This window comes from Callithrix jacchus, chromosome 5, assembly GCF_049354715.1.
Source record: "Callithrix jacchus isolate 240 chromosome 5, calJac240_pri, whole genome shotgun sequence".
In the NCBI taxonomy this organism is placed as follows: domain Eukaryota; kingdom Metazoa; phylum Chordata; class Mammalia; order Primates; family Cebidae; genus Callithrix; species Callithrix jacchus.
The window spans coordinates 6,161,049-6,174,854 of NC_133506.1; the positions used below are offsets into that span (position 1 = coordinate 6,161,049).

Here is a 13,806-nt window from a genome sequence, read left to right on the forward strand (position 1 = left end):
GTAATAAGAGTTAACATTGATCAAATGCCCGCTCCTTGCCTGGGTGCAGACCCCAGGTCCACAGTCACCCTGTGAAATGAGCATGGTTACTCCGTTTTCCAGATGAGAAAACTGAGGCTCAGAGAGAGGAATTGTGTGTCTACACACATCACCTCATTTACCTTCCATAATAAACTGTGGAATCGGTGGCAGCAGCCTTTTTGACAGATGAGGAAGCTAAGGCTCAGAGATGTTAAGACTCTTGCCCAAAGTCACACAGTAAGGGAAGTGGGCAGGCCAGGATAAGACCTATACCGACTGCCCTTAGAATTCAGGGTCTTTCCACCTCAACATTCTGTGTCCCCCAACCCCGACCCATGGGGGTCTAGCCTGCAAGCCCTTGTCACTGTCACTGCACTCCCAAGCAAGGGTTGAGGGTACAGTACCCCACCCCAGCACTGAGCATCTTCCCTTCCAATCCGGTTTCTCAAACAACAAGATAGAGAATGAGGCTGAAGGCAGTGGGACCCGCCCACCTTACATACCTTGGGGATCAGGGCTCCCAGTGTGGCTGTGGTAAGTGGAGGAAGCTCTTCAAACTATAGGACAAGAAGAAGGACCGTGTGAGTCCTGGGGGCTATGGGTACAGACAGGAGTTGCTAATATGGTGATTAGACTCCCACATGCTTTATGACACCCAGCAGGGCATCTTCTCCCCGTTAAAGACCCCTGCGGGGGGAGGCCCTGCCTATCCAGCCATCATCGCCATGTAGACCATGGGCGCTGGTTTGAGGTTAAATAGCCTGGGCTGACTTAAGCTGACCAAGGACTGTCTCAAAGAACAGCAGGCAAAACCTGAATATTTCTCCTCTAAAAATGTTATTGTTGGCTGGGTGCAGTGGCAAATTTTTAACTAATGAATCTATGTGAAGCGTCTATGTCCATCAGTTGTAGCATTTTGCAACTTTTCTGAAGGCTTAACATTTTTTGAAAGAAAAAGTTTGGAAAGATATGACTCTGGAGCATGGCTAAGGGTGCTATTTATGTATCATTTGTTACTTATGTATTAGTGTTCACCAAATGAAAGCATTCTAAACATTTATATTGAGGTACATATATGTGAATATATGTTATGCTTTTTACAAACAATTGAAATAAAATTAAATAGAACTGAATAGGGAGCAACTTTCTCATTGTGAGAATTGATGCTGTTGTCTGTGGACCACCTGAAATCCTCCCAAGCACCGCACTGTAGCAAGCACTCGTGTAATTGATGCACCCAGGGGTTGGAGGTGAGTCAAGGGCTGAACCATCTGCAATTTTCACTTCCCAGCAAATTCCCATGGGGACTGAGAAGGGCCACCGCCAGCCGTCTGCCACCCAGCCGCCTCCCCGCAGCGGGGCAGTGACTCACCATGCCATTGGTGATGTCCAGGTCCAGAGCGTGCTGCTTCTGCAGCAGAGTCAGCACAGAGTCCAGGAACTTGGCAGACAGGGCCAGCTGGGACTTGGTGTTGCCACCCATGGGAGGCAGCTCTGGCATCGGCTTGGGAGACACAGCTGGCCGCCCCAGTGGGTAGCCGATGAGCCCTCCTCCGGCCTCCCCAACCAACGTCTGGGGGAGAAGAGAAGAAAGGGGTCATGGGGAGGGACAAGATGGAAAGAAGGAGGTTGAAGATGGGAGTGAGGTCCTGAATCTGCCCCCAGGCAGCCATTTTTGGTTAAAGCCACTGAGTCTGAGTGACTCTTCGATGTACGGCCCCAACTCTCCTTCAGTTTAGGATGTAATGGAACCTTTTGCTGTTCCTGCTTCGTGGTCACTTACAATGACGGCCCTGGTGTGGCAGATCCTCTCCAAACTCAGCCCTGCATTGATGAACTAGCAGGTGTATGCATCTGCACAATACACGCGGCCATATCTTCCCTCCAAAGACCAGATTCCTCCACAGCCTACACGGTGCTGTGTGATCTGCTCCAGGAGACCTCTCCAGCCTCCAAGCCACTCTGCCTGTCACCTCTGCACAGTCACCAGGGCTTTGTCAGTCTCCCCCGACCCGCCCCCAACACCATCACCCCCACCATGGGGCCTTCCCACAGGATATTCCCTCCCCACATTCTTCTCTTGTTAAGTTCTACTCATCTGGCAGCTCTCAGTTCAAGTGTCACTTCCTCCAGGAAGCCCTCCTTGACCTCCCTGGGTAGATCATATACCCCCTGCTTTAGGCTCTGATAGTCTCAGATCCTTGATCAATGTGCTCATGATTTAAAATTGCATATTTATTTGAGTGATTCTTCATGGCCTGTCCCCTCCAAAACATTCTAATCTCCGTCAGAGCAGAGACTTGGTCTTGTTCATCACTGTACCTCCAGTACTCAGCCCAGAGCCTGGCATACAGTGGGTGACCAATGAATGTCTCTTGAATGGATGCATTTTTATGAATCTATTAAGTGTGCATGCACAGATGCTGGAAATATATGTGCATGCACAGATGCGCCTGTATACACGGGAGCACAGGTGTGCACCTGCATCTCTGTATCTGATGGAGCAAGTGGGGAGGTGTCTGTGTTCGTGTCGCCTAAGGAAAGTACCTATGTGTGTGTGCTCCATACGAAATTAGGGGCCAGATCGTATTTCACACATCTCTTCCCAACTCTGTTCACTGACATCACGTTGGTAACTTGAGCTGTCCATGGTGGGAGTTTTGATAGCGTGGAAATCAGCAAATGCTACAAATCAGGACTTTTTTTTAAACCGTGGACATCTGGTAGTTAAATGCTTACAGCCGCCTCTGGCCACATTCGTCCCTCCAGCACACCCAACCCCATTACAGCAGCTCTTTTACCACCTAGTAGCTCGATTGCCTGGGTTCAGACCCCAGGTCCACTTTTATTAGCTGTGTGACCTCGGGCAAGTGGTTTAACCTCTCTGTGCCTCAGTTTCCTCAATAAGAGTGCCTGCCTCCTATGTTTGCCGTGAGGATAGGCTGATTAATCGACACAAAGCAGGTGGAAGGTGCCTGGCACACAGCCAGAGCTGGGAAAGTTGGCTACGATCATGTTTTCTAACACAGCTCCCAGAAGGTCTTCTAATGAGAAAAGCCTCACCGACACTCCCGCCTTTGGGAGGAGGGCCACCACCCTTTGCCCTGAACTCCCGGCACTCACGTTGAGGTCCAGCTCCAGGAATTCCCCAGTCACAAGTGGGAGGCTGGAGAAGGTGTACTGGACGCTTCCCAATATCCCTAGAGGAATCAGAGCTGCAGGCAAGAGAGAGGGTCACAGGGAGGTCCCCTCACCATCCAGATGCCTTCCCTCCTTGTACACTGTGGCTGAGGGATGGACGAGGTGGGTCCAGGCTCCAGCTCCAGACACCATGAAAAGAGCAAAAGTTCTGGGTTTGAATCCCAGCTCTGCCTCTTCCTGCTGTGTGAACCCAAGCAAGTCACTGCATTTTTTGAACCTCAGTTGCTTCCTCCGTAAAATGGGTTTACTGTAACCTCTGGGACTATGCTGTTGAGGTGGCACAATGATATCCTGAATGTTGATGAGTTTTTGACATCCTGAATATTGATGAATCTCGTAAACTCTGAAGTGCTTTGCACCAAGGAAAGAATTCAGGGTTCCACAATGTGGTGCTTAGTTGAATGTGTCATTTCCTTAACTGTGTAATGAACAGCCCCGCCTTCTGGGCTCTTCCCTCCTCATCTCTGGCCACAAAGGGAAGGAGATTTTCCTGTCTTGGAAAGCCATTCTCAAACTGCCTCGAGTCCCAGAGAAATGGGAGCACTATCAGAAAGGGCTGCTCTGTGTGGCTGTGGAGGTTGCGCACTGCGCAATTCGAGGTGCTGCCATTCCACTGTAATCTATGTGAAAGGAGGTCCCTGGAATCACGCAGTGCACAAATGGCACAACCACACGAGGCAGGCCTGCTTTCAGGAATGTTCACTCAGAAATCCAGGGCACGAGATGCTGGTGGAGCCTGGTTCTGGGGCCCTGGTCAGTGCCCACAGTGTCTCTCCTGCTAGTCACTCTCCAACCCCTCTGTGAATTGGGAGATTTGAGAGACGAGGAAACTGGAAAGAGCCTCTCCAAGTCCACACAGCTTCCAGGCAGAGCCGGGGCTCAGACCCAGCTTCCTGACTCCCAGGACAGGGCCATCACCTCCCAGACCCTGGTGGAAGCTCCTCCCTCTGGTACTTGGGGGGATGTTTGGGGGCAAGAGGGGAAACCAGGTGGCACCTCTCTTATAGCATTAGCCACACCTCACTTCAGGGGCCCAAGAGGAGGTCTGTGGCCCCCACCATGCTAAGCCCTCCTCCCAGACATGGCCCGGTCCTCAGTGCCTTCCCCAGGGCTGGGCCCAGAGCAGGCACTGGTTTAGATGTCAGCCAGTGAAGCAAAAGCAGGAAGGACTTACAATCCACGAGGCCCAGCTGGTCATTGACAAGACCCAGCACCACGTCCACGATGGGGCAGAGCTGCAGGGGAGAAACGGCACACAGTCTCAGTGTGCTGCAGAGAGTCGGGACTCGTAACAATAGCTAAAATGTACTGACTGCTTGCTCTGTGCCAGGCACTGTCCTCGCCAAAGCCCTGTGGGGAACACTGTCTCTAACCCCCACTTACACATGGGAAAATTGAGGGTCAGAAAGGTGATGTGACTTGTTACCCAGCTAGGAAGTGCCCAAGCCAGGATTCAAACCCGGAACTGTGCAAATCTCAAGCTCCCTCTCCTTAGCCCTTCACTAATCTGCCCCTTCGTGTTCCTAAGGTCCTTGACAGACCTCCCCAAGAACATGTCCCAGCCCTTGGCTCTCTCTGTCCCCCAGGGATGGAGGCTGGACTCTGGCCCCTTGGTCTGGGGGGAGCCTGTGCCCCTTGCTCCCATCCTGGGACAGCTTCTTACCAAGTCAGGGAGGACATTGGCCAGGACTCGGTTCAATAAATTGTCCACGAGGTTGGGGAGAAGCCTACGGAGACAGGAGCAGGCTGAGGCCACGGTTCGCAGCCATGAGGGGGATCACCAAGGCTGTCCACCCTGGGGGTCCCAAGCCCAGGCTCTGAGCAGTGAGAGCCTCTGAGTGCTGGAAAATTGTTCCAAAAGCCGGAAGGACAGAGTACATTCACCTTGGCCTGACGAGACAGGACACCCAGGCAAATTGCTTGGCTTTCATGCATTCATTCATTCATTCATTCATTCAACAAACAAGGCTTCTTGAGCTTTACAATGGGCCAGGACCAGGTCTGGATGTTGCTGAGTTTTAACTGCAAAAGTCATTGCCACCTGCTGATCTGACCCTCAAATGGGCCATTGGCTACAACCTTGTGTTGTCTTCCCAAAGGGAAAACGAACGTGGTCATTCGTCTAAGCATCTAACTCACTATCTAGTACATAGCAGGTGCTCAGTAAATGTTTGTGGAAAGAAGGGAAGGAGAAATACTGGCTGATAAAATGTACTCATGTGGGTCCACGAGAGAGGTTGGATAGTTGGTGCTAAAATGTTTGGGAGAGGTGATTTATTTTAAAACAAGGGGGCTGAGGGCCACAGAATTAACCCATGAAGATTTTTTTTTTCTTTTTGATACAGGGTCTCACTCTGTTGGCCAAATCTCCACTCACTGCAGCCTTGAATTCTCAGGCTCAAGAATCCTCCTGCTTCAGCCTCCCAAGTAGCTGGGACTACAGGTACACACCACTGCAGCCGGCTCTTAACTAACCCTCCCAGCTGTTAGTTAAGGAGGAAAATCGATGATAGATAAGATATATAGATGGGCAGACAGACTTTTAGCCTAAGCATTTGTTTCCAGGGGCCTGCAGTGATAAGGAGACAAAGGCGGCATGACCATCCTACACCGAAGTATCCCTGACCGCTGGACCTCGTGACGCCTGCTCTCCCTCCTTCGCCGCTGAGCACTGCCTGGGTTCCCCGTTCTGAGGCTGTAGCTGACTGTTTAGTGCTGTGCCAATTCAGCGAAGTGAGGAATTTCTTGAGATAAGGCCCTAATTAGAATGTTTCACCCTGGGGGTGGCGCCACCATGTTGTTTGCCAAAGACAGACCGCTCCAGCATCCCCCGAGGCACTCCACTGCCGGCTGGCACTCACCCTCGCAGCAGCTTGACTTTGATGCCCCCCAGGAGGGTGTCACATCGCTCGATGACCAGCCGAGGATAACCCGTGCGGTCCATGGTCAGCCGGACCTTGGCTGTGATGTTCACTTCCACCGCGATGTCCAGGAATCCAATGAGACTGGAGGAGGCCAAGGGGCCAGGGACACCATGAGTCACCCCTCCAGCTGCCAGGAACTCGCCCTTACCCAGGTCTGCCCTTGCCGGTCCTGCCGTCCATTATGCTCCTTGCTCATCTCTAAGGAACCTGAACTGGAAGTCTTCCCCGGTCCCTCAGGTCACATGGGCTCCCCCTCAGCGCATGAGCTGAAAGGCTGGGAACAGGGCCCAGCACACATTCTGGTTTCCAAGGTGACTGCCCAGTTGTCTAGTGTGGTGGACACAGCCTCATCCCACGGGGGTAAGTCCACACGGAAGCCCTCCCTCTGAGGTCCTCCAGCGCCTAGTGCCTGGCAGGCCCTATTCTGGGACGCATTTTGCTTGTCTTTCCTCACTTACAGCCAGTCTGGAAAGGGGGTGGTCTCATTATCCCATTGCCAGTGAAGGCACTAAGGTTCAGTGACATTGTGGGACTGACCCAAGGTCACACAGCTTATGAGAGAGTCAGGATTCAAACCCAAGCTATCACCTGACTCCAGCCTCCCACAACTTTTTATTTATTTATTTAGAGACGGAGTTTCACTCTTGTTGCCCGGGCTGGAGTGCAATGGCAAGGTCTCGGCTCACTGTAACCTCTGCCTCCCAGGTTCAAGCAATTCTCCTGCCTCAGCCTCCCAAGTAGCTGGGATTACAGGCATCCACAACCACGCCCAGCTAATTTTTGCATTTTTAGTAGAGACAGGGTTTCACCATATTGGCCAGGCTGGTCTCAAACTCCTGACCTCAGGTGATCCACCAGCCTCAGCCTCCCAAGGTGCTGGGTTGATAGGAGTGAGCCACCATGCCAGGTCCAGCCTCCAAGATCTTAACACTTAACCACTGAGCTAGGCTGTTTTCGCTACAGACAGATGGCCCCAGGTCCAAGTCTGTGGGCATGCACTGGCAAAAGTTTCAGTCTTCCTAGTCTCTGGGTTCTGGATACAAAGGCTGGGCCATGGGGTGGCGGGGCCCCTTCCAGGGCCAAGGGCATGCACCTCTTCCCGTTGATGGCCACACGGGTATACAAGCTCAGGTAGACACCCACGCCGGGCAGGAGCCGCACAGATACCCGAGGGAGAGTCAGCTCCACAATACGCAGCCTGCTCGGGACACAGAATGGTGAGAAGGTGGCCACCCACACTGCCACCCACTCACCAGGCACCCTCCCCCACATTCCCTGTCTCTGCTCCGGGTCTGTTCCTGCTGCTCTAAAGACACCAGACTCCTGCAGTTCAAGGACAGAACGTGGAAAACAGAAATTAAGGCAAAATGCCACGCCCCATAATCCCAATGCCCAGAGGCCTGCTGTGTAGGTTCCGTATATTTCCTTTGAATCTTTTCTTTTCCTCTGCATGTCAAGATGCCATTCCCTCTGCTCATCCCTGCCCCTCTTGCCTGGTTCCCTCCTACACATATAGGTTCCTCTTGCTTAGTTCCCTCCTATACATCCTTCAGATTTCAGCTTAAGGCCCTCTTCCTCCAGGAAGCCTCCCTTGATGTCCCTAGGTAGGTGAGCTTCCCCGTTATAGACATTCTTATTTCTCCATGAACTTCTCACCACTGTTGAAACTGTATGATTATTTTTAGGCTGCTTATCAATGCCCATGTACCCCATCAGCCTGCAAGCTCCGTTGAGGACAGGGAAGGTGTCTTTTCTTGGCTTACCATTGGGTCATGTCCCCACTGCCAACACAGTACCGTGCACATAGTAGGAGCTCTAGATATTTGCTAAATTAAAGATTGACTGTGAGGAGCAGGCTGAGATTGTAGAACTTATAACATATATGTATAGTTTTAAAACCCTCAGGCTCTTTTCCACTTATACTGTTTTACTATGACCAGCCTACAGATGAGGAAACTGAGACTCAGAGAAATGACATCAGTGGCCCAAAGTCACACACAAACATGCAAGGTTTAACTGGGTCTCAAACTTAGGACTGTTTCATGCCAAGACCCAAACCCTATAACTTGGGGCTCCTGAGATGTCCAATCCTGGGGCCAAGCCTCGAAGACCTTCCCTCCCACAACCCCAGCTTCCGGGAGTAGTGGTCCCCATTTGGAGGGGCATGGGGGCTTGCTGGAGAGAACCCGTCACCTCCTTACCCTGTGATGCCTTGCACGGTGCTGAGGATGCCACCCTCGCCGAGCACGCCCAGGACACCCCCTCCTCCGAGAAGTCCTCCATCACCAAGGAGACCGCCTCCGCCGAGCAGGCCGCCTTGGCCTGCCAGGATGCCATCCGCTGCCAGCATGCCTCCAGAGCCCAGCAAACCACCTGGGCCCAGCGCCCCACTGGCGACACCAGGTGGGATTTCTCCAGGCCGAAGCTCTCGCCGGTGAAGCCTGCCCACAGGTGCCGACCCTTCAGCTGACCTGTATCGCCCGACGTCCCTGTGGCCGCCATATGCATTCTCGGCACTGCGATAGCCACTGTTTCGGAGGTCCCGGATGCTGCCATCAGACTCAAGGATCTCACCATATCGGTATTTGCCCCCCAGCTGAGCAGCGTTGTCCTTGCTCTCAATGTTACCGTACTTGTAATTACCACCAAGCTGTTTGCCGTTGGTATATACTGGGGGGGGGTCTCGGATGTGGAAGTCATTGTAGGGAATACCACCAACACCTCGGGGGAATTCAGTGCGTCTGTAGTCATTGTAATGGTGTCGGCCACCACCCAAAAGACCACCACCACTGCCACCCAGCAGCCCCCCACCGCTGCCACCCAGCAGCCCCCCACCGCTGCTGCCACTGCCACCCAGTAAGCCTCCACCCAATAGATCACTGCCACCCCCTCCACCACCGCCAAGCAGGCCCCCCAGGAGACCACCTCCCCCACCACCTCCACTTCCACTTCCACTACCAAGCAGACCCCCCAGGAGAGGCCCACCACCATCACCACCGGCTTTACCCACGGGCACCTCTCTCAGGGCCAAGTGGAGAGCATCACTGTGCTGCAGGGTGCCCGAAATGGCTGCAGAGAGGCAAGGGCATCAGTCCAGGGCCCCTCCCTTCCTTCCACCTCCAGCCCCCCACAGCCAGCACCTCGCCCTGTTGCTCAGCTCCCTGGGCTTCACTCTTCCCACCAGCAAAGTGCAGAGGCTGAATGGAAGCCTCCTCCAGGCTGATCTAGCCCAGGCGTCCTGGCCAGCTCATTTTCTGCTGGGTTTTGTCTGGTCTTGCTTTAACTAGATTTGGATATCAACCAGCCAGCCCTTCGTGGACTTTCTTCATCGCCCTCCCTTCTAAATGCTCTGCACTTTACAGCTTTAAAAAATCCACTTCCTTATGTATTATTGCAACTGATTCCTGCGAAATAGTCAAGGCCAGAAGTGTTGCCCGCATTTGATGGATAGAAAGATCGAGGCCTGTGAGGTACTCAGAGATCACTTACTGGGAAATAATCTATTTTTTTATGCTTTTGATAGGCTGGGATGGTGTTGAGGGAGACAGTGTGTCCTCACGTGCCAGGTGACAGAAGTGAGGTCCTAAGAATCGGAGGCAGGAATAATTACAGCTCCCACTCTTGAGGGCCTTCTATGTCCCAGGAGCTGTGCTAAGTTTTCAAAAGGTCATTTCCTTTTATTCTCATATCAGTTCTCTGAGATAGCGACTATAATTACACCTATTTTGCAGATAAAGAAACTGAGGCTCAGGGAACTCAAATGATGGACTTAAGGTCACACAGTCAGGATTTGAACCCCACAAAAGCTGATCCAGGGCCCTTAATCACTGTTCTCTACTGCCTCTAAAGAATGAGCATGGCCAGGCGTGGTGGCTCACACCTGTAATCCCAGCACTTTGAGAGGCTGAGGCTGGCAGATCATGAGGTCAAGAGATTGAGACCATCCTATCCAACATGGTGAAACCTCATCTCTATGAAAAATACACATATTAGCCGGGTGTGGTGGTGCGCACCTGTAGTCTCAGCTATTCAGGAGGCTGAGGCAGGAGAATCACTTGAACCCAGGAGGCGAAGGTTGCAGTGAGCTGAGATGGCACCACTGCACTCCAGCCTGGTGAAAAAGTGAGACTCTGTCTCAAGAAAAAAAAAAAAAGAATGAGCATAAAGTCACAGTATGGTGTTTGGCACACAGTAGGTGCTCAGGAAATGGCAACCAAAAGGAAAAGAGGAAACTAAGGCCCAGAGAGCAGAAGTCACCCAGCCACCTGATGTGGACTCTGCCAGCAGGAGGAGGTCCCTGGGTACTTCAGAGTTGGCAGAGCTGCCCTGCTCACCCCATGCCAACCCTCACCCTTTCGGTGCTGGACTCACCATTGCTCAGCACATCTTTGGTCACCCTGAGGACTGTGTTTGTCTGTTGGCAGGTGCCACACACAACCACCATGGTCAGCGTGGCCACATACCATGCCGTCCACATGCTGGCACTGCTTCTCTGCGGAGGAGAAAGTACAGCTGATGATGTGGCTGGGCACCACCACCTTGGCTGGCAGGTGGCACTAGGCAGCCCCAGCCAAGAGTCACCTCAGGACACTGGGACCCAGAACCAGCCAAGGTCACACAGTAAGGCAGGGTCCAGAATTCCGGATACCACCTTTTGAGTTTTTCAAATTGAAATTAATCTGGTGACACAAAGCAGGCCCGTTAAACACGCAGTTTCAGAGAATGGATGTCTAATTATCTCCCAAGATGAGATTGACAAATTGAGCATCAGGGAGATGGGTAATGGGGATTCCAACCAAAACACCAAGCTGGGAGCCGGCAGGCTCTGAGGAAATCTCTCCAGCATCGTCCCGTCTACTCATTCACCCATCTGCTCATCTACTCATTCTCCCCTTCTTATTTATTCTTCCATCCATCCAACCATCCAACCTGCTATTCTCCCATCTATTATTATCTGTCATCCAAACAACCGACAAGCCCTATATCCATCCATTCATCCACCCACCCATGCATTCACCCACCTACACATTCTCCTCCTTCTATTTATTCTCCATCTAGCCATCCAGTCATCCACCCATCCGTCCACCCGCCCATGCATTCACCCATCTACACATTCTCCTTCTTAGATTTATTCATCCATCCGCCCATCCAGTCATCCACCCATCCGTCCACCCACCCATGCATTCACCCACCTACACATTCTCCTTCTTAGATTTATTCATCCATCCGCCCATCCAGTCATCCATCCATCCTCCCGTATATCTATCATGCTTCTGTCATCCAAATAGCTGGCAAGCCCTATATCCTTCTATCCATCCAGCCGCTACCCTTCCTTCCATCCATCCATTCGTCTTTCCATCACTTCATCTACTCATCCACGCATCCCTCTAGCCACCCTTCCACACGTCCAGCTCGCCAGCAAACACTCTTCCCATCTCTCCGAAGGAGTCACTTCTACACTGTGTTAAGATTAATGGCTCTGGGTCAGAGCTATCTGGGTCCTAATCCTTAGGAAAGAGACTTTACCTTTTTGAACCTCTGCTCCCAAATCACAAACAAGTTGCATCTCATACATAGTAGACATTCAATAAAGAGTAGCTACTGTTATTACTTTGGGACTATTATTTCAGACCCCTAAGAAGTGGGCAAGGAGTGTCATGAGATTGGAGAGGTGAGGCATACATTTTGGAATGAGCTGCATAGCCGCTGGGAAAATTTCTTTTGCTGCCTTTGTGCCCTCACCCACTTCTCTCTCTCCATCAGCCCTAGCTACATATCCACCAGCCTCAGAGGATCAGCACAGGGTATGGCCTCTCATCTGAGCCAAAAAATTGCTGGTTTCAGCTATCTCTGTTTAGGCACCCTCTCCTCTTTTTCCTATCCCCACCTCTCTTGGACTTCACGAAGTCCCCGAATTCTTTCCCCACTCCTATCTGCTCCCAGAAGAATATTGGAGGCATTAATTTATACTAGAATGTAAAGGACTACTGTATGCAGGATTTTTTTTTTCCAGCTTCCTCATCTCATCCCAACCTCGCTTTCCAGAGAGCTGTGTTCAAAAAGGAATCACCCCTTTTAATTAAAAAGATGGGAATGGATGGAAGGATTTCTGGCATCAGCAAACAGCTGAGGAGTCTCCGAGAAAAGGTTCTGGGTACCCAACATCCCTGGGAAAGATGAGTGCAGCTCTGTTCATGCATGTAATTGGTATCACCCAGCCCTTTTTGTTGATTTCCGAGAGGCTCTCCTGACCAGGCCTATGCAAAGATAAGACACTTGAACTTGGAGAGGGGCCATCCTGGTGGATCTCTAGGCTGGGACTCTCTCCTCATTACCTTCCCAGGCCTCTGCCTCCCCTGCCAGACACTGAGTAGCCAAGAGTCTCCTCCTTACCTGCAGGAGGTCCCTGCTGCTGAGTCCTGAGAGGTGCGGTTCCCTGAACCCTCTGCTTTTAGCTGAGTCTGGTCACAGATCAGTCTTATATAGTAGCCTGAGACTGAGCCTGGACCCCACAGAGGGAAATACCGGGTAATTACAAGAGACCGGAATTCAGATTTGCTCTGCAAATTGGCCATTGAGCCCCAAAACCACAAAGGTTTGCGGTTTGCTCAGTCCCAGATGGTGTCACATGAGCTGGTTTTATCAGCCCTTGGGCTGGGCACATTCCTGGAGACCCCAGCTGGGCCCCAAGCTTGGGGAACTGGAAGCACCCCCAGACGCCTCTAGTTTCCAGCTCTAAGGCAGGCACAAGCCATTCCAGATCGTCCGGGTAGACAGGAGGTACCCAGGCTGGACTCAGCATCAGGATGACCCAGGTTCAAACCCTGCTCAACCCCCAACTCAGCATATGACCTTGGGCCAGCCACTTCCCTCCTCTGAGCCTCACATTCTTTCCGTCTGGTAAATGAGCATAGTATCTGCCTCATTTTAGGACTAAGGGAGACGAAGATGGATCCAGCTCCTCAAACTTGGGACTGGTAAATGGATGGCATTTTTTTTAATCTTAAAAACATTCCTCACTCACTTCTTAGGGGTCTGAAATAATAGTCCCAAAGTACTAACAACAGCTGCTTGTTATTAAAATTCTATTATGTACCAGATACAAGAAGGTTTTTCCCAACTATTTCCTCATGAAATTGTCATACCTGCAGCGAAGTTGAAGGAATCGTACAGTGGACACACACGGTCGTCACGTTGTTCCCACCAACTATACCCACCATTCACATTTGTCATGTTTGACTCCATCCATTAATCCATCTTGTATTTTTTATGCATTTGAAATGTGCAGACACCAGTACACCACCACTAACCACTTCACCCTGCATGCCCTTCTCATTCTTTTCTTTATATCTTTAGATACAGTGAAATGCACAAACCTTAAATGCTCATTTGCTGAGTTTTGACCATTTTGTATGGCCATGCAGCCCACGCTCCTATCACAGTATAGAACATTTCCACCACCCTAGAATGTTCCATCTGCTCTTTCCCAGTTGCACCCTCCAAAACCCGCTGGGACACAGCGCCAAACACTTCCCTTGGCATCTGCGGCCTCCGTACACACACCCCATCCTCTCTTCACACACAGCTTCTCATCCCTTCCAGCCCCTCTCATCACCCCCTGGCCTCCCTGCCTCTGGGCCTGTGCATGGGCAATCCCTGC

The 13,806-nt window shown here is 51.6% G+C and overlaps 1 protein-coding gene across 2 annotated transcripts in view; it reads right to left on the reverse strand.

Moving 5' to 3' along the window:
- BPIFB4 (BPI fold containing family B member 4) overlaps nt 1-12,637 on the reverse strand; it is a 28,714-nt gene extending 16,077 nt beyond the window's left edge. The window contains exons 1-11 of one of the 2 annotated variants that reach the window (XM_035298093.3): nt 12,540-12,636; nt 10,518-10,638; nt 9,153-9,215; nt 8,348-8,867; nt 7,240-7,344; nt 6,084-6,227; nt 4,886-4,949; nt 4,397-4,457; nt 3,145-3,236; nt 1,394-1,594; nt 525-578 (exon numbers count right to left, since the gene is read on the reverse strand). In XM_035298093.3, coding sequence (XP_035153984.3) covers nt 525-578; nt 1,394-1,594; nt 3,145-3,236; nt 4,397-4,457; nt 4,886-4,949; nt 6,084-6,227; nt 7,240-7,344; nt 8,348-8,867; nt 9,153-9,215; nt 10,518-10,623 — 1,410 coding nt within the window. In that variant the 5' untranslated portion in view covers nt 10,624-10,638; nt 12,540-12,636. Of the gene's footprint in view, nt 1-524; nt 579-1,393; nt 1,595-3,144; nt 3,237-4,396; nt 4,458-4,885; nt 4,950-6,083; nt 6,228-7,239; nt 7,345-8,347; nt 9,216-10,517; nt 10,639-12,539 lie in introns of both variants that reach the window. The other variant, XM_035298092.3, reaches the window with a different exon arrangement.
- Between the last annotated feature and the right edge of the window lie 1,169 nt (nt 12,638-13,806).